An 18444-nucleotide genomic window follows, 5' to 3' on the forward strand; every position below is an offset into this window, starting at 1 on the left:
GTAGAATGACTAGAAGAACTAGCTATTTGTGAGTAACCTTTCTGTGTATGTGTGCACTTACTACTTCAAAGCTACATTTTTTCAGTTGGAAGATGTGAAATATGCAAGAATCCAGCCTGCATTTAGAAATCAAAAAGGAGTAGCTATCACCCAGATCTCCACTCACACTTGTATTTGAAATTTTAGGAAGAGGATAACAAAGATGCTGTAATTGTATTTTATGCTTGACTATTCGATTGCATGTTCCTGTAATTCAGTGACTCTTCTGGTTTTGGCTGTACATCCTGTCCTGCCATCTGTCATACTTAGAATGTGAAGTTTTAAGATGGCTTGCTGGCATGTGTTTGACCTACGTAGTATACTAGTATACTGCACTTGTTTCACAAGTTTTAACAGTAGTAATTTACAACCTTGCTGTACCTTTGTCAGGTCATGCTTTCATAGTCTGTAACACGATCTGAAAACGTGGGGGATTCTTTGAGTGGTTAATCCGGTGTTCTTGAGAAAATTCATCGTGTTCTCTAGGGCACCTCTGTCTTGCAGTGAAATGTGATGTCTCCAGGAGCCTGCCATGGCGCTGGCTTTGTCAGAGATTTCAGATAACCTTGAAGTAGCGGTGGGGTAGCAGCAGCCTCATTCATTTTACTGTGTGCCAGCTCTAGTGCTGGGGCTCTGATGCTTACAGTGGGGCGAGGGGCTGGCAGCCATACTAGGCCGCTACAGACCAATTCCTGTAAGGTGCAGTTGAGACAAAATTAGCGTGTCAGAAACAAAGAACTGTGCTTGAAAGGTGTGGAAGGTAGGTAGATTGAGCACACTTCAAATATATCTGGCTGGGCTATAAGTAGGGCATGGTTAGCTTGGTGTTTTAACCCCAGAAGATCATAGGGTTTCACTTTCCAGAGGTCGTTTCAGTGCTCAGTGCGAAGCAGCTGCGGTCACACAGTGTTGGTACACAGTCACTGTAGCTCCTGTTAAAAGATACTGCCCTGGCTTCACCTGAGAGTTAACTTTCTTCATGGTAGCTAGTATGAGGTGCTGCTTTGGATTTGTACTGAAAACAGTGTTTGTAATACAGAGATGTTTTTGTATACATGGAGGTGTTTTGTTACAGGCCTCTTCTGCCTCTTACACTGTAACAGTGAGAAACAATTTAAATTGGATCTGACATTCTGAAAATAACTGAATGATTTGATTCAGTGATAAATTTAAGAGTATCAGGTGGTTTATCAAAGCAATGCCATCCTATTAATAGAATGAAGTATGTTAATAGGTACCTTAAAGTTTAATTAAGATAGCCACAATTAAAAAGAACTAAATTAGGTATTGACGCCTCTGAGTGCTCCAAGGGGTGACTGAAGTTGTTTCTGTACATCTGAGTCTTCCTCTGGCTATATGTTTTGCTGAACTAAACAGTGTAACTGCAGATGGTATTGAAGATGGATAGGTCCAAGCTGCATCATGTGACAGATTCCATTCTGTTCTGATGTCATAGAGGACAATGACCAAATTTCAGTGCTTTTTCCAACATTTGCTTTATTCTGTAGCCATTCTTATAACTATTAATGTTTACTACACGGTAAGGTATTCACCTAAAATACAAAAGGTATGCATGGCTCTCAGTCAGGACACTGATAGAAGTAGCTTAGGGAAATAATAGTGCTCCTTTTTTTGTTTTGGGTTGTTTAAGAGATGACTCAAAACCTAGATATCCTGCAGTTGACCCAGTAACTTAAAGACCTTTTTTGGCAGTGCACTCTGAGTTAAGTGTTATAGTTTCTTTCAGTTTCTAATGCCTTTTATTTTTTTGTGCTTGGAAATCACCTGTCCACCTTACCCAAAAGCTAACCAACTTCTTCCATCCAGAAGCTGTATTTTGATTTTTAGATCAGGGCAGGACATGGCTGTTTGCCTTTATTTTCCTCACAGTAATATTGTAACAGCACAGGCTGTTCTTTCTCTGGTGATCACATTCCTGTGACTTGAAGCATCCCTATCAGTCTTCCTAAATTCTAAATGTAGAGTCTTTCCAAGTCAAGCAGATTCAATTTCATTGTAAATTCAAGCATTTTCCTATTGCTCTCTTACTATTGTAAGCAGACAGTTTTGTAAGGCATTTACATAGGGAGGGATATGTTTCACTGCAAAATACTGGAACTACAGTAGTAGAATTAAACACGCTGTAGTAGCAAGTAGTGATGAGTGCTTGGTTAGGAGTGTTCTCCCTGCCCCGTGTTTAATTGGTGTGGTACTCGTCACTGTGCTGTTGTGCAATTTCTACATCCCTTCATTATTGCTTCTGGCATTTTCTTACTCTCCTCTTCATATATTGTGAAAGCTGGCACTGGGTCCTATAAACTTAAAATTGGGCAGTAATCATAATCTATAGCTTACCTAAAATTTCAGTAGACAAGTACGTAGCAAATGTTCTTTATCAAGCATACAGATATATCATGTAGGTGAGCAGCTTGGGTTTGATGAATTAACTACTCCTGTAATTCTCAGTACGATTTGGTTTAATCTCTGTGTTGCACAGATTAATGTCACTGTTCTCCTTCAGGGCTCATTTTGTAGGAGAAAAGAAGCAGGCGAGACTTACATAAACTTCTTACTTGAAGAATCCCTGAAAGGATTGAAGGCATTCTCTCTGTATTTCAGTAGGAGTAGCCTGAGAGGAGTAGCATAGTAACTCAGCTTCACAGACCAGCTGCTTTTCTGCAACATGTATGTGGTAGGAGGAAGAGCCTAGAGCAGGTTGCAGAGCTAGCAGTTGGCTCCTGCTGCGTTGCCTTTTCTCCTTCCCAGGAGTGGGAATAGCTTCTGTATTCTGAGAGGTGGAGGGAGGGAACTGTCTGCTGGACACCTGTTTCTCATCTAAACATGTTTGAAGAAATGAGATTTGAATGTGAACGTTTTGGAGCGCGGCAGCGTGGTTCTTAGATGCTGAATTCTTGCTGTCTGTGTGAAAAATACAAATATCCTACAGCCTTTACTTACAGTTCTGTTGGTTAAGAGATGTGCAGAACCAAACTTGCTGCCAGGGGGCCAGGCCAAATTTGGCTGGCTGTGTTACTGTTCTTGTCTACCGTATACAATATAGTTACTTTACAGCTGGTGGGGAGTATGTTGGGTTATGATGATTGCATTTAAAGCAATATTTTGAGGAAAGCAAATCATTTTGAAAACTAAACCTTACCATTCTAAAAAATAGCTGAATTCTAGTAACCTGAAACTGCACATGGGGGTTTGTGGAAATCAGCGGGAACTTTTACTTCCTCCTTCCTCCAGAAGAAAGGGGGGAAAAGAGGATCAAAATTTTATGTGAAACAACTGAATTTGTAATGAGCGTGTTTCTGTTTTGGTTTACAGATCAACCATGGATTTGGAACATTCCTTACACTAACGCCCCTGATACACACGGAAATATGTGGGTTCCGTCGTGAATGTTTCCAGTTGTCTCTGACATTTCACTTGCTGACACTGAGCCTGCCACGCTACTTGGAAAACTTCTTATTTCTGTTTTTTAAGCTGTAGTGCCTGCTGTAATGGGTAACTGGTAGTTGAAAGAAACATTGAAGTGTTGGTAACCGGGAGGTTCTTGGTGAATCTATAACCATAGTCTTACAAATGAGCCTGGATTTTTAGTACCTTTTTATATTCTTTTTCCTTACTGTTGTTCTTAATACACTTTTCAAGATTAAAACAAGTGTAGACTACTCTCAGATATTCTCTCTGCATTGTTAGCTGTAACGAGTTTAATATTTACTGTTCTAAAAGACTGTCAGTTTGCCCCAGTAGCTGGACTAAAAGTTATTGTATGTAAAACTTATATAAAAATAAAGTGAATCTTGTTTCTATAACCTTTGTTCTATCTTCTAAGAGTGTACATCTCAAACTGGATTGAAACTTTGCTTTGTAATTAGCACTTCTGATGCAAGCTTTATTATTTGCTGGTTTGGCTTCTTACCATATTCATCTTCTAAGTTGTTTCCTAATCCCCTTCCCAACCACCCTTTTCCCTTGCAGACACCCAGTTACTGTCCAAAACACCAAACTGAAGTGGATGGGCTTGGGTGCTGTGCGTTGTGTGAGCAGCCCGGAAGTCTCGTAGTACAGTGTGGTTGTTCAGAATTCCCTCTGGATTGCAAATACTCTGACTGCATAGCTGTTCCACTGCCACCTCATTCTTTTGGTAGTGTTGCATGATTTAACTTCAGCTCCCCAAGGTTCAGGTAACTGCAGTGTTCCAAGATCCTTCTGAAGCCCATCGGTGGGAAGAAAATAAACCAAGCGATGAGTTCTGCTAGGAAAACTCAGGAAAAGCTGTGACCCAAAGCAGCTTGGACTGTGGTGTGAGCACAGAAGCCAGGCAGTGCTGGGTGGCAGAGGTGGGAGCTTCCAAAAAAGGTTGAGCTAGGGCGAAACAGACATGCATATAGTCCCTGTTAACTGTTTAAACAGTGCTCTTCCTGAAAGGTGAGAAACTCTCTGAAGAGAACTAAAACTACAGGGTGGCAACAGTCTTGCAGTCAGGTCTGTGCAACCCAAACCCAGCTGGGCTTCATGACACGCTGCAGCTGTACAGAAGGCTCTTGACAAAACTTGTGGCAATTTTCTAGGTGTGTAGCCCCTCTCAGATGCCAGGACAGACTTAAGAACACTTCTTAACTGTCAGAATAAAATCGTAACATTTTTCTTGTGCTGAATATTTTGAAATTCTGTTTTTCATACCACCCTAATAATTTTTTTTTTCACATCAAGGCCCTAACATTTGCAAAGTGGAGCTATGAATAACGAGGAAAAAACAAATTACAGTAACCACAGCAGGATGTCTGACGTATGTAACTGGATTTGATTCTGGGATCTAGTTAAAGTGCTATTTAGGTCTGACTCGTGTGCTTCTACTTTATTCTTAAAATGTAGTTCAAATTTAAAAATGAGAAAAAAAAACAGCAATGCTATCTGTAGAAGTACTGGTTAGTTGGCACAGTATCTTTTTACTCAATAAATTGTTGATTAATTTCTCTTGCTACTGCTGAGAATGAATCTGTTCTGGTCCCTCTTTGAAATTAAGTGCTTTCTATTATGATATTGGTGTAAGATTTTATAGTATCAATATTTATCAGTTTATCTATCAGTACTTGTGCAAATAATGTGCATACACTTCTGCAGCATAGAGTTGCAAAGAAGGAAGTGGTGTGTTTTTCTGTGTTGAAATGGCTAAAACACTTTGATCAAGCCCTGGCCCATTCTAATGGCTAACGGGATCGGTTGTGTTTTGTAGAAGCTCAGCTGACTCGGGACCCTCAGCTGCAGAGGGTCCCATACTGGTGTTACAAACCGCCCATCAGGGAGGTCACAGGGTGGAAAGGAAGGAAGCTCTGCAGAGGTGCAGGAGGATGTGGCACCCCACAGAAGGAGACATCAAGGTGGACAACTGAAAATTTGGTTTCACAGTGGCACTTCAATATTGGACTGCATTGCTACAGTCATTAATGTAATGAGATTTTCTCTCTCCTGGGACAAGGAAGGAAACTTAGTGGTTGCTTGTGGTTCTGAAAAGGTTAAATTTTCTGTCAAGGACAGTGTAGCACTGCAGTTTCTTACTGGAGTCAATGATCTGATTTTGGTTTGTTGCAGACTGTGATGCAGGGATTTATCTAGAGTCCTTTCATTGCATTTGGAATTAAATCCAGCATCACAAAAGGTAAAAAAGGTGTGAAGGGTACCGTGTGTTTTGTTCTACACTAGGTGTGCAAGCATGCATCAGTACTACAGACGTCTCATTTGGTGACTTTCCTAAATGCATCAGCGTTCTTTCTTCAGGAATTAATTCCTTGTCCTTCCTGCTGTTAAGGCTTTCTATGGTTTTGGTATTGTAACTATGCAAGCAAAGTATTGGAAATAACTGCACACAAAAGTCCAGGTAAATGAAAATTAATAAAGATGGATACCAAGAACTAGATATTGAGATCAATAATGTAGGGCATCGCTACTCACTGTGACATGCTCTGGCTACTCAGTGTGTGTATTTGAAAAAGCTAGAATGGAGATGTAATGTTCTTTATAATTCAGGATGTTGCCTAATCCTATAGACCTTTTACTGCTGTGGAATTAATCCCTGTGACACAGGATATCAGAGTGTTAACTGGACGCTGACATCAGTTCGTAGTAGTTCTGTCATACCTCAGCGTTTCTTTGAGCAACTTCAGTGGGCACCCAGAAGGGCAAAAGAAAAATAGCAAAAAGTACAGTAGGGTGAGAGGAGCTGTGTAAGTTGTTCAGAGGAGTAAGTTCCTATGTTTATCTGCAGTCTTTATGTTTGGCTTTTTTCTTTTTGTAATATACCAGCTTTTCTGCTTCTCTGTGCATCAAAATTCTCTACTCAAACAAATGCCTGGTTACTGCTTTCTAATGTTGCTGCAGTGCTTTCAAGGTATTGCAACCCTGTTGTATTAATCAGAATAAGTTGTTCACCCTTTAGCTGACAGTATTTTCCCTTGCTTAGAATGGAGGAACAGGAGGGGACTCCTTGATTCTCCTGCTCTTTTCCTGACTCCGTTCTGACTTTACACAAGGTGATTTGTGTGTCTCATTTTCTCCCTTAAATCACTGCTATACACACGTCTAGACCCAGTGTAGATAAGCATGAACAAGCAAAACAATTTTGCTCTGAATTGTGCTCGTTGGTAACGTAGTTTGGAAAGCTAAGTCTTCAACCCGAGTGTTTTCCTCACCTGTTGAAATGCTAGAAGTTAAAGAGCATGTAACTGGAATGTGCTTCCAGAAGTCTAAGCTGTTTGTGAGGACAGCTCTTGTGGAGTCCCTTGCAGAGACTTAAGCCTGGTCTATCTGCTTTCCTTTCCCAACTGCAAAATTTAATTCCCAGACATCTTCAGATAAAAATATCCCTATAGGAGGGTAGTCTGTAAGTATAAATGAAATATTGTCTTCCCCAAGAATATGATGATCTTTACCAGCCATGCTTTAGCATCTGACACAAAAGAGATGGAGAAAGTTTTCACATTTCTCATTTCTGAAAATCTCTTCTATACAGCCAGGTTCAGTCATCTTTACTGCTAAGCATCTTCTCCTTTGTGAGGGATGAGTACACTAGATAAAAGCAAGAAGCAACATATTTTCCCACTCAGTCTATCTCCCCCAGAGGTGTGCAATTTCTTGGAAACTCAACAAGGCAACAGGGATGCTGAAAAGTTTTGTCTGTTCTAGATGCCCCAAGTGTCACATGTTCATCAAGGTCTGGGATTTTTTTTTCAAATTAGTTTAACATCGAGGTTTTTAAGTTCCATAAGAAGTTTTGTTCGGCGTCAAAGGTAACAGGTGGATTCTTTGCTCTTTTATCAAGATGTTTTATGATGTATAAAATTTGCTCAGGGTAAATTGCAGCTCTCCCATAGCTTCTCCAAATTAAGCATTACTTTTTAGTTAAGTGTGCCAGCTTATCACTTCCAAATGAGATGTTTAATTTAAAAGTACTGGCACTATCACTGAGAGTAACTACATCTCTGTGTGAGTCTTTAATTTGCTGATGCATTAATAATAGCTCTGTTCTGTCTGCACGTGTTGGTAACCATTACTAGTGTACTAGGTGACTAGCTTTTTTAATTACAGGGTTCAATTCAATTCAACGTTATCAAGAGAACTAGTAAACACACTGGGTTTCTTTCATTATTCACGGTGGTGCTAAGCTTCACCACCAACCGTCTGTTTGTCACTGAATACCTGTACACACAGACACAAAGGAGCTGCCTGCCCATGGTGCTGAGGTGTAGGCAACCGTCACAGGTTTCCTGGCAGTGCCACAAGTGGCTGTGCTGAGGTTAACAGCAATACATTCAGTGCTCGGGCTCACAAGATGTTAACTTGGGGTTCATTTAAATGTTTAACCATTTTTTTAACCAGAAATTAAAAGACAGGTTTTTGTGTTTTCCTTACACCAATGAACACATTGTGTTTCTTTATTCAGCCTTCCTTAAATGCTCTGACTGGGCAACTGCATCATTTTTTCCAGCTATCTACCCAAGAGTAATGGGAATAGTGGCCTTTTCGACAAGAAAGTGTTCTTTAGAATAAGCATGTTAACTAAAACAGCAGAAGTGAAGGAAGAAAAGAAGTTTAAAACAATAAAAGGTGCCACACCTGCAGTACTTGTCAGCCATCTTCTCATTTTCTGATTCCAGTCAACACCAACTCGCAGTTGCTCTATCCCTGAACTGGGAGCATGTCTTTTGAAAGATGCTTTCCCAAGAGATCACTGCACATCTTTTACAGTGTTTCAGTGTGGTGATGATCAGATTTTAAGAATGAAGATGTCCTTGCCTACAGTAACGTAATGGTCCCTCTACACCCAAGACCAACACAAAAGCAACTGTTTCTCACTAACAAAATAGTACATAGTGGTAGGAGGAACTCAACATCCTTGGATAATTCTTTGGATAATGTGACTATTCTTCACGTTCCTTTGGGCAATCACATCGGTGTCATGGGTGCAAGCAGTTAAAGGCTCCTGTTCCGCTGTGCTAATCTATGCCACCCAAGAACAATTCAGATGGACAGAGACTTCAGCGGATGGCAAGGGTGTTCCATCTGCCTCAGTTGACTGGGAGAGCACTGATTAGACCCATCTTTCTGTCTGGCAAAGAGTGGCAAAGCTGGGATATATAGGGTTATATATATTTCTCTGTAGTAGGAGCTACCAATAAAGATACACCAGAGATCTCGAATTGCTAAGGCCTTAGTGTTCATTCCCATTGCATGTTAACTGCAATGTATGTCATGCAAAATGAGGAAGGGGGCAGATGTAGTAACACCTCATTAACCTGCTTTTAAGATAAAATATATGTAGGTTGCCTTTCACTGGAAAGAAGGAGTGTTTATATACTAATATGTTTTACAGACCTGAATTCTAGACCCCGATTATTTTAGAGTTCAGCACTGTAGTAATTGCTAGATACTGCTGAGTTTAGCTTTTTCTTTTTATAGAAACAATTATTTTTCCAGAAGGTTTGGATCGAGAGCTCTTTGGCCCTGGAAATAATGCATTTTTAAACTACACTGCAATTGGAGAGCTGGCCCTGTCTTCGCACACCATTTCCCTTCGCCTGCCCAGTGTTGGGAGGACGGAGATTGAAGAACTTCCCGAGAGGGGAACCGGTAACCAGACCTGTAGAGAAAGAGAGGTGCCCTCTTTTGGCAAGAGGGAGTAATTTTTGCTGCTTTGATAGTAGGGGTGTTATCTTTAGCTGTGGATTTGTACTCCTGGCCTGTGCAAGAGGGCCCGTCAGCCTGGGCGGCACAGGGCTCGCCAGTCCCACGGTCCGGGGTAGGCCGCGGCGGGCGGGAAAACCGCGGGCGCTGGGAAGGGGACGGGCGACGGGGCGGGACGGGACCCCCGCCCCTCTGAGGGGTGGTGGCCGCGGGGCAGCCGCCCTCCGGCAGCCCGCCCTTCCAGGTACCGGCCCGTCCCACCCTGCGCTGCCCAGAGAGCCCTGAAACCCTCGGGGCGGCCGCGCCGCTGCTGACGAGAGGTTCCCTCGGGCGCCCGGCCCGGCGGCCATGGCGCGGGCAGTCCGCAGTCGGAGCAGCCGCCCTCCGCGGACCAGGGCGCAGGTGCCCCGCGGCGGCGGGGGAGGGCGGCGGGGCGAGCTGCCGCCGGTCCCGCCTCACCCTCCTCCCCCGCCAGGCAGGAGGCGCCTGGCGGTGCCTGTCCCTGCGCCCCGCTCCGACGTGCTCGAGGCGGGGGAAGGAGGGGGATATGAAACCGGCCGAGACGGGAGCCCGGAGCGGGGCGCGGCGAGGCTGAGGGTTTCTGTGGGACGGGACGGGGCGGTTCCCTCGCCCGCAGGATGCGCCGCTGCCCGAAGCCAGTCCGCCGCGGGGCCGTGCCGGGCGCGGTGGGGCAGCGCCCTGCCCCCGGGACGGAGGTGCCGACCGGCTCCCAGGAGCGCAGCTCGCCGCCGCCGGGCCCCGCGGCACCTTGATCTCTGCGGCCGCGGCTCCGCGCACGCCTGGCAGGCGGCGCCGTGATGCCCGGCGGCGGCGGCGGCGGGAGGGCCCCGACGTAGCGTGGCGGCGCGGCAGCCCGGTCCCGCGGGGCGGAGGATGGCGTGTCGCGGCGGCTGCTGCTCCAGCGCGGGTCGCCTGAACGCGGACAACGCGCGGTTCCTCCTGCTGGCGGTGCTGATCGTGCTGTACATGCTGTGCGGTGCCGCCGTCTTCTCGGCCATCGAGCTGCCCACGGAGCGGGAGGCCAAGGAGCGCTGGGAGGAGCGGCTGGAGAACTTCACCCGGCGCCACAACCTCAGCCGCGCCGAGCTCCGGCACTTCCTCCGGGAGTACGAGGAGGCCAGCGTGGCCGGCATCCGCGTCGACGACATCCGGCCCCGATGGGATTTCACCGGCGCTTTCTACTTCGTGGGCACCGTCGTTTCCACTATCGGTGAGCGGCGGGACCGGCGGGCGGCCGCGGAGGGACGGGCGAGGGTCGGGGCGCTGGGGCGAGGGAGGGAGGGCGGGCGGGCGGGGACGCGCAGCCCCTTCTCGCCTTCCCAGCTCCCGGGGCGCGGTGCCTTTCGGCAGGTTCCGTGCCGGTCCGTTCTCCTTGCTGCCACTTTCTCTCCCCTCCTCCTGTGGAAGAGGCGCTGCCGCGGGAAGCACCGCGCTGGCGGGACGCGCTCAGCTCTCCCGAGGTGGGCTCGGCAGCCCGCGGGCCGGCAGGTCGCTCTCCGGGCGCGGTGCTCGGGGCGGGCAGCGCCGCGGCTGCCAGACTTTCCCCGGGAGTTTCTCTTGCCTGGGCAGAGGAACTTGGTGAGACAACAGTCGCACCCCAAGCCTTTCGAAAGCCTGAAACAAAAGCTGCGTGTCTTTTACATTCTGGGAAGCCTTATTGTGGCAGATGTCCGGTGGGGAGGCAGGTGGTTTCATAGGCTGTAAGCTCAGGCGGGACCTTTCTGCGGATCTAGTGTGGTCTCAACAGCTAGAACACAGATTGAGTGGTGTCCGGCTGCGGAGCGCGGGGCTCGGGGAGGCTGGGGAGCTTCAAACCACTCAGCTCTTTGCTCTTCTGGCTTCCTGCGGCAGGACCAACAAGTGGGTGGGCACCGCTTATTTCGTTTGTGAGCAAACCCAGGTTTGTTCAGGTTGAAGGAGCCTTCGGGGGAAGGTGATATTGGATAGACATTCCGGAGGGGCTGACAGGAGTACATGAAGACGAAAAGGGACAGCACCAGGAGCTGACATAAGCACCGCAGGGAGCCCCTGGGTGTCAACAGAAAGTCGTCGTTCAGGCGGCTGCGGACAGCTAGAAAGCCCCGGAGAAACGGAGTCAGAGACAGGCAATCTTGTGTGCATTTACCGCCGTGACAAATGGGGTCACCACATCTTAGTAATGGTGCCTGCCATTCACATCAGTCTCCCTCCGCGTGTGACATGCACACAGAGGAATGACTGCTTAATTACAAAGAATTCTTCGGGAAATCTCCGTTAACCCTTGCCCCCTGAGCAGGAGTTTCGAGATGCTTTGCTTTCTGCGGGACGTGCAGGAGTTTGTGCTGTCAGTCCTGCAGTTCGTACAACACCTGGATCTCTACAGCAGTTCTGCTCAGCCTCTCCCCAACACGGAGTTTCTTAGGGCTGGAGTTCATTTTGTTGTGAGAGATGTCATTGGGCTGTTTTTTTCCTCGGGGCATCAAGGTTTGGGTGTTTTGTGTCCCTAGACCCAAGGACTATGCTATTACCTAGAAGACTGGTAATTTAAAGTAACTTACAACATAGCTAAGCCCAGATATGCAAACTGCTGTTGTTCATTTGCCATTGTGACATCTCCCTTAAGCGTTCATCCTAACCTTTGCTAACAGCCATAAAATCATGGGAAAGAGATCTCCAGAGTCCACATGGTCTGCTTCTGTCAATTATATGCAGCTTTCCCCCAGCCCCCCCTCCTCGATAGACTTCTGTCCAGTCTGCCATTTGAAACCTGCATTGTTGGAGATCCCACAACTTCCACAAGGAATCCAGCCTTGTGCATGTTGGAGATTAACATCCAGACCCTTCTTTTGACCTGGAGTTGCTCTTTCTCAGTCTTATCTATGGTGTCACTTTCTCAGTGTGTTTTATCAATGGCATCACCCTTTCTTAATCTTCTGGGTGGCATTGCTGTTTTGTGAGGCTGATTGTGTGTTCCAGCTCTTTATCTCAGCTGCGTGCTGGGCTGTCCGGATGTTCACAAGACTGTTGTGCTTTGGCCAGATGCCCTCAGCTGCTCCAGGCAGGAGCACAGTCCTGCAGGCTCTGCAGCCACACATTCATTTTTATCAACTGTGTTGGGGTCCTAACAACAGATTTTGTTTTACACATCTCAGATCAGTATTTTGCTCTCTTCATAGCCTTTTTCTAATGGTCCATGTATTCTTTCACGCCCCAGTGCAGTGCCCCACAGTTAATGTATAACTCCAGCTGTGACCTTGCTAGTTCTGAGAAAAGCAAAGGATTATTCTATGTGGTTTTCAGTCTGTAATCTGGGGACAGTGTACATTTCTACAGGTGAAAACAACCTGGTGCCTTCAGTTAAAAGCACTTTTTCAGAATAGGTATTTTTATGGTGTGTTCCTAATATCAGCTAACCTTCTCCACTCAGTACTTTGTGTTGGTATAGAAGCTTTTCATTTAGCAGGTAAATTGTTGCAGAAGCAGTTGTCTTCTACTTCCTTGATAAAATTTGTGTATTTTTTTCTCTTTTGCATAGTGGAAAATTATTTTCTACTCCACCAGTGTAAGTGTATTTCTTCTTCAGTATATAAGGCAAACCTAACCTTACCTGTAGCATCATCCCTACCTGAACTTTAACTGGAAAGAAATGCCATCATATGTTTTTGGCTTTTAGAGGAAAGAAAAGAGTTTTGCAATATCTAAGGGAATAATGCTGTCCTTTTAATTAAGATTCATATAAAATATTTGTCATGTAGATATTGGAGCATGCTATCAGTGCATCAAGAGGTCAAAACTAAATATAACCACCCTATGTTCCTTTGTCAAGAAAATTCAAAGCTAAACAGAGCTGAACTAACAATAAATAAATAAATAGTCCTTTCTCAGTTTAGTAATATAGTTCCATAAAAGGGTTTATTCCTTCGTGTCTTTTGCTTAGTGGGAGCCAGCACTAAGGTTACACATACAGTAAGTGGAAGCATGAGAAACGTAAGAAGGTCACCACAAGTACCTCCCCAGCTGGGACACTGCCTAGACTACCCAGGAGGTGATGCAAGGAAGAAGATGGGTGCAAAGTCTCTCCATTCCATGAAGGCAGGTGCCTAACTCCGACCCAGAGGGAAGAAGTCATGTGTGTTTAGTAGGCTCCTCCATAAGCCCACTTCTGTTTCCGATCAGCCCTTTGTCCCATAATGTGATGCCCCCTTTGCCCAGACATTGTGTGGTAGTAGTACTGTCACAGGATGTGAGAGACCAAAGTGACTTCTTTTTCAGCAGTGCCTTGAAGCAACATCCTGGTCTCTCAGCAGAGTGCCCCAACCACCAGAGGAACAATTTTTACCCAGGGCTCCCAGTGTTTTCCATTGAAACTCTTCTACTTTGCATAGACTAATAAAATACTCTGCAGACCAAAGAGTAAAACAAGGTCTAAGGCCCAGTTTGCTCCTCAGTGAATGTTTATGCCAGCACAGAATTTGGTAGGCTCCAGACACTCAGCAGCATGAGACTGTAAGGTTGCAACCATCAGCAGGCATCCTTACGTATCAGGATCTCTGATGTACCTTGGGACAGTAGTGTCTCCAAGAGGTAGGGAGCTGCTGCCCAGGTGGTTGAACATCTACATGTTGCATCACTGCTTGTCTTTCATGACAGACACCTGGGCACCCTCAATTCCACTGAAAATAGGTGGGCACTACTACCCTTAAGCAATGCAGAGGGTTAGCATACTAGGATATTGGTAGCATCTAGAGTCTCCTCTCCTCTTTGAATCCATTGGATAATAACAGTTGTTGATCTCATCAAGTGAAGAATTTATCAGTACATCACCTTTACCAATTTATCACTACATCAGACACCCTTATCTCAGGTGCAGCTGTTTTTCTTTGAATAACTTAACAAAACTGAAAGGACTTTGTTTCCTTTTTTAATACGGTACCAGTGCCCACTTCAGCCCATATAATAACCTTGATTAAAAGCTGTTTCTTTTAACTGTAAATGGAATAAAATGTGTCTTCTCATAAAAGGTGTAGCCTAAAGGAAGCAACTCCTCAAACTGACGTATGATATGGCTGCCCTTTTCACAGGCCAGTGGAGGTTGGAGGGTATCTCTGGAGACCATCTACTCAACTGCCGTGCTCGATGCAGGGTCAGCTACAACCAGCTGCTCAGGGCTGTGTCTTGTCAGGGTTTAGATATCTCCGTGGATGGAGACTCCATAAGCTATCAGGGCAACCTGTGTGACCACCCTCACAGTAAAAGAGGGTTTTTTTCTCCTGTTCAAATGGAACTGCCTCTATTTTAATTCATGCCCATTGCCTCTTGTCTTTTCTGTGTGAGGCGCAGAGGAAAAGGAGGAAATTTTATCATCTTTACAAAGTGAGTTACATTTTCTAGAGAAGTGGTCAAACTTTGCGTCTCTCCTGTCCACAGGAAGCTGCTGCGTGTTGGGCTGGCGGTGTAAAGTCTTGGTGCAAGGTGAGAAGAGAGCTTTGCCCACCAATGCACCAGTGCCCAGAGCCCAGGAGGTGAAATTTCTTGGAGCGATGGGTGAGGTTTTTACAGTAGAGAGTGATGAGCAACTACACAGTGTGTTGTACAGAGGAGTCACAGCACCTTCTCTAAGCAGCCTAGAGAGGGCTGCTGATGGGAGCATCACTTGCTGATGGGTAAATCTGCACGGGGTGAGGCAGCTGCCCTGTCTGTGTTACAGCTGTCTGTCGTGGAGCGAAGGAGGGAGTGCTGACCCATGTCAGGGAACGTGCTGGCTTCCTCATTTTCACCTGTGTAAATCACCTGAGTGACTATGGCTGTGCAAAGAAAAGAACACATGTGTGTGATAATGCCCATCAAACCACCAAGGTTGTTAAAACCAGAGAGCAGGGCTACTGCTTGTAGCCTTCAGAGCACCCAGTCTTTACCATATGTAGGGAGAGCAAAGGGTGGCCGTTGCACCGAATGCTCCACCTGGGGCCAAAGGCCAAGCTTGGTCCTGGTGTCATGGAGACCGAAGGATGTGCCATTACCTAACCATACCATACCTGAACTATTTGAACTTGTACAATACAAGATGTGTTGTTCTCCTAGGTAACATTTTTCTTCTTTAAATATTGTTTATGCTGCTCAGATGACCTGCTTTAACCGCTCAGCTATGACTAGGACTTCGTAATCCCAGGTGGGACAATGAGATAAGCTCACAGGAGCTAGCATTTTCTTTCTCATAGATTCATTCAATTTCTAGATTTTTCTAATCATAGATTCTGGTCTTCTCTATCCTCTTGGTGAGGTGACATTTCAAGAAAATTGTGCATATGCAGTGTGTGTCCTGCCATTTAGCAGCAAGTAATACAAGTCGGTGCTTTTATTTATGTTCCTAGCTGTGCCCCTCATTCTCTGGGAAAGTGCATAATCTCTCTGCTTCCTGTTAGCCATCCCTAACAGTGAGAATAAAACTATTCTTTGACCCAGAGAGGCTAAGCTCATTCTTATGACCATAAGGTGTATTGTCCTTGTTGTCCCTGAATGTCAGTTGCCTAATTGTGAACTTCAGAAGATGCCATCAGATGCTGAATACTGTCCTGAATGCAACCTGCTATACATTTTATTTTAAAGATATCTCTCTCTTTCATTTACAAACAGTGATGTGCAGCTGTTGAATAAAAGCACAGTAATTAAAGAATTGCCACAAGAAAGAGAGCCTGGGTTTCAGTTCCCTGCTCTGAGCACAGCCCTTACATTCTGGCTATTCTTGATGAAGGCTATATTTAGTGGAGGGGTGATGTGTACATAATTTTCAGTTTTGTAGCTCCTTTACTGATTACAAGATGCTTTTCACCAAAGCTGCTCGCAGTGATGGAGACATTCCTATGAAGAACATATTGTTTGGCATGGGGGCTGTTTCAGATACCCTTCTGAGTGAGGGTATGTGGACATTGCACCTTCTCCCTGGTACGATGTACAGGGTCAGAGCACACAAGGACTAGATTACATTCCTGGAGCCACTAAGCCTCAGTCCCTTCCAGGTTATAACGTACTTTTTGTCATCTTGACATACTCATCAACAGAATTGCAGAGATTCTACTAGCCTGGTCAGATTCTCTTTCAGATAACCAGCTGAAAATAACAGGTGTAGTTCTAGCCAGCTCTGTTGAAGGTAACAGACTGATGGATTCCCTGCTTTCTTCTAGAGTGACTGGTAGGATTGGAGTACCCCAAATGTCAATGCAGGTCGTAACTGCTTGAGTTAGTGTGTCACCCATTCTCTCATTCTCTTTGAGTGTACCACGTTGTGCAGTCTCTGCTGTGACAACCATATTCCACTTGTACCCTGCCAAGGTGACACAGGTTACTGAATGTCATGTCTGCTGTATTTCCCTTTTGGTGTACTTTTAAAATGCTAATTAGATTTCACAGTGACAAAATAGTCAAAGTTTCAGTGCAGAAACTAGGAATACTGATGTGCAGAAGTAATATGCAAGAAGCAGCTTCTCAAAAATAGAACAGGAGTTTGGAGTTGGTTTTTTTGTTTGGAGGTTTTTTTGTGTGGGTTTGGTTTTGTTGTTTTTTTATTTTTTCCAATGTAGCATTTGCATTAAGAGGACTGCAAAGTAGAATTTAATTAAAGATAAAAATATCTTGCTCAATAGATAGATGTCTTAAAAGTGAAGCTACAAAATAAAGAGGAACAACAAGGCTTGTGCTGTGCCAACAAGAGGAAACAGTAGCCAGGCAGTGTAAAATGAGAAGCAGCAAAGTGCAAGGAGTTTTATTTGACACGCGAGGAGCTGGCAGAGTGGGAGGGGAGTAAAAAGGGAAGAATGTTTCCTCTCTGATTTTGGTACTTTGAGAAGAAATTTTTGTCTACCGTATATAAAAGGTTTCTCATTAATTATAAGTCATCTTTAAAAATGGGTTGTGATACATTCTGCATTCATAGCCCTGGCAGCCTAAGAGCCACATGTGCTCTGAGAGCGAGGATGGAACTGGTTCCTGTCCTTTGGGTTTGGGTGGGTGTTTCAGGAAAGGCATCTCTAGAGCAAAAGGCTCTTTGCTCTACATTCCCATCCTTCATGTTTTCTGTCCCCCCATTCTGTTCTGTGTTACCCAGTATGGGGGGAGCTGAAGGGAACTTGCAGGTAAAGTGAGGCCATGTACTTGCTTTACAGAGACCACCAGGTAGTTGTCAACTCAATGCTTAATTGCCACTAGCCAAGGACTGCTTCTGTTAACAAAACTAGAACATTGCCCACCTTTGGAAGACTTACATGCTTGGGTGAATAGTTTGCTATAACTTTTACTGAAAGCTCTCTGTAATACATGACTGATCAGTATAACGCCAAGTTGTAGGAAATAACACGAAAAGAATGGTGATTACAGTGACAGGATGGCCACCAGTCTCTGCTGTGTGCAGAACAAAGTAGAAATCTTCAAACAAAGAAGACCATGTAGTAGGAAGTATGGAATTAAATCAAGCTGGAAATCCTTTTACAAGCAAGATCTAAAAAAGGTACAGGAGTGATAGCCTGGCATATTGTCTCTTGGACACTGATTGAAACACAAGGTTAAACCATGTAGTTGTAAAGCACAAGGTATGGGGAAAAGCCTGGTCACTTCTCCTGTGCAAATTTTATTTCTGCTGTTAGTGCCAGAGTCTTCAACTGATAGTCAAGTCATCCAGTTTTACAGATGATACCTAAAATAGGTCAGATAAGTTAATACGTCCTAATGTGTCTGTTCCTCTTCACTGACTGGAAAAAAAACCCAAACCAGCTGAGGTACCAAGTGCAAAGGGAGATATTTTTATACTGTTGGTGTTGAAATTCAGGTGAAATAAATCCTCCCACTCTAGCAGTCTGAAGATGGGCACCCAGGCAGTAGCATGCCACTGCTGGCAACACTGACTATAACTTCTCAGCCACAGGTTCTCACTCTCTTAAACGAGATGAGTGTGTAGTTAAAAGCACTCAGAAGTCTGTAGAGGAAACAAATGTATCAGTTACATCCTCTCAAGAAGATTTGGATTAGGTTTTTTGTGAGGAACTGGCAGGATTCTCCAGGGTATGACTGGGAAGATGAGCACAAGTTCTCTAGAAAGTTTTTGAAACATCTGAGCAACTTTAGGAGGAAACCTTTCTAGTTTCAATGGAAGTGAAATTGAATTTTAATGGAAGTTCATTATTCTTTAGAAGAGAAGGAGGAAAACCATAAAAGCAGGGGATTTCA

At 45.0% G+C, this 18444-nt stretch overlaps 2 protein-coding genes across 2 annotated transcripts in view; both read left to right on the top strand.

The window, feature by feature from the left end:
• TDP1 (tyrosyl-DNA phosphodiesterase 1) overlaps positions 1-3788 on the top strand; it is a gene marked incomplete at its 5' end in the record, with an annotated part of 45248 nt that extends 41460 nt beyond the window's left edge. The window contains one exon of the mRNA XM_084270505.1: positions 3370-3788. Coding sequence (XP_084126631.1) covers positions 3370-3443 — 74 coding nt within the window. The 3' untranslated portion in view covers positions 3444-3788. The remainder of the gene's footprint in view (positions 1-3369) is intronic.
• Positions 3789-10122: 6334 nt separating this feature from the next.
• The window catches only part of KCNK13 (potassium two pore domain channel subfamily K member 13), a gene marked incomplete at both ends in the record, with an annotated part of 59167 nt that continues 50845 nt past the window's right edge, over positions 10123-18444 (top strand). Inside the window, one exon of the mRNA XM_084270560.1 lies at positions 10123-10459. Coding sequence (XP_084126686.1) covers positions 10123-10459 — 337 coding nt within the window. The remainder of the gene's footprint in view (positions 10460-18444) is intronic.

This window comes from Gallinula chloropus, assembly GCF_964237585.1.
Source record: "Gallinula chloropus genome assembly, chromosome: 14".
Classification (NCBI taxonomy): Eukaryota; Metazoa; Chordata; class Aves; order Gruiformes; family Rallidae; genus Gallinula; species Gallinula chloropus.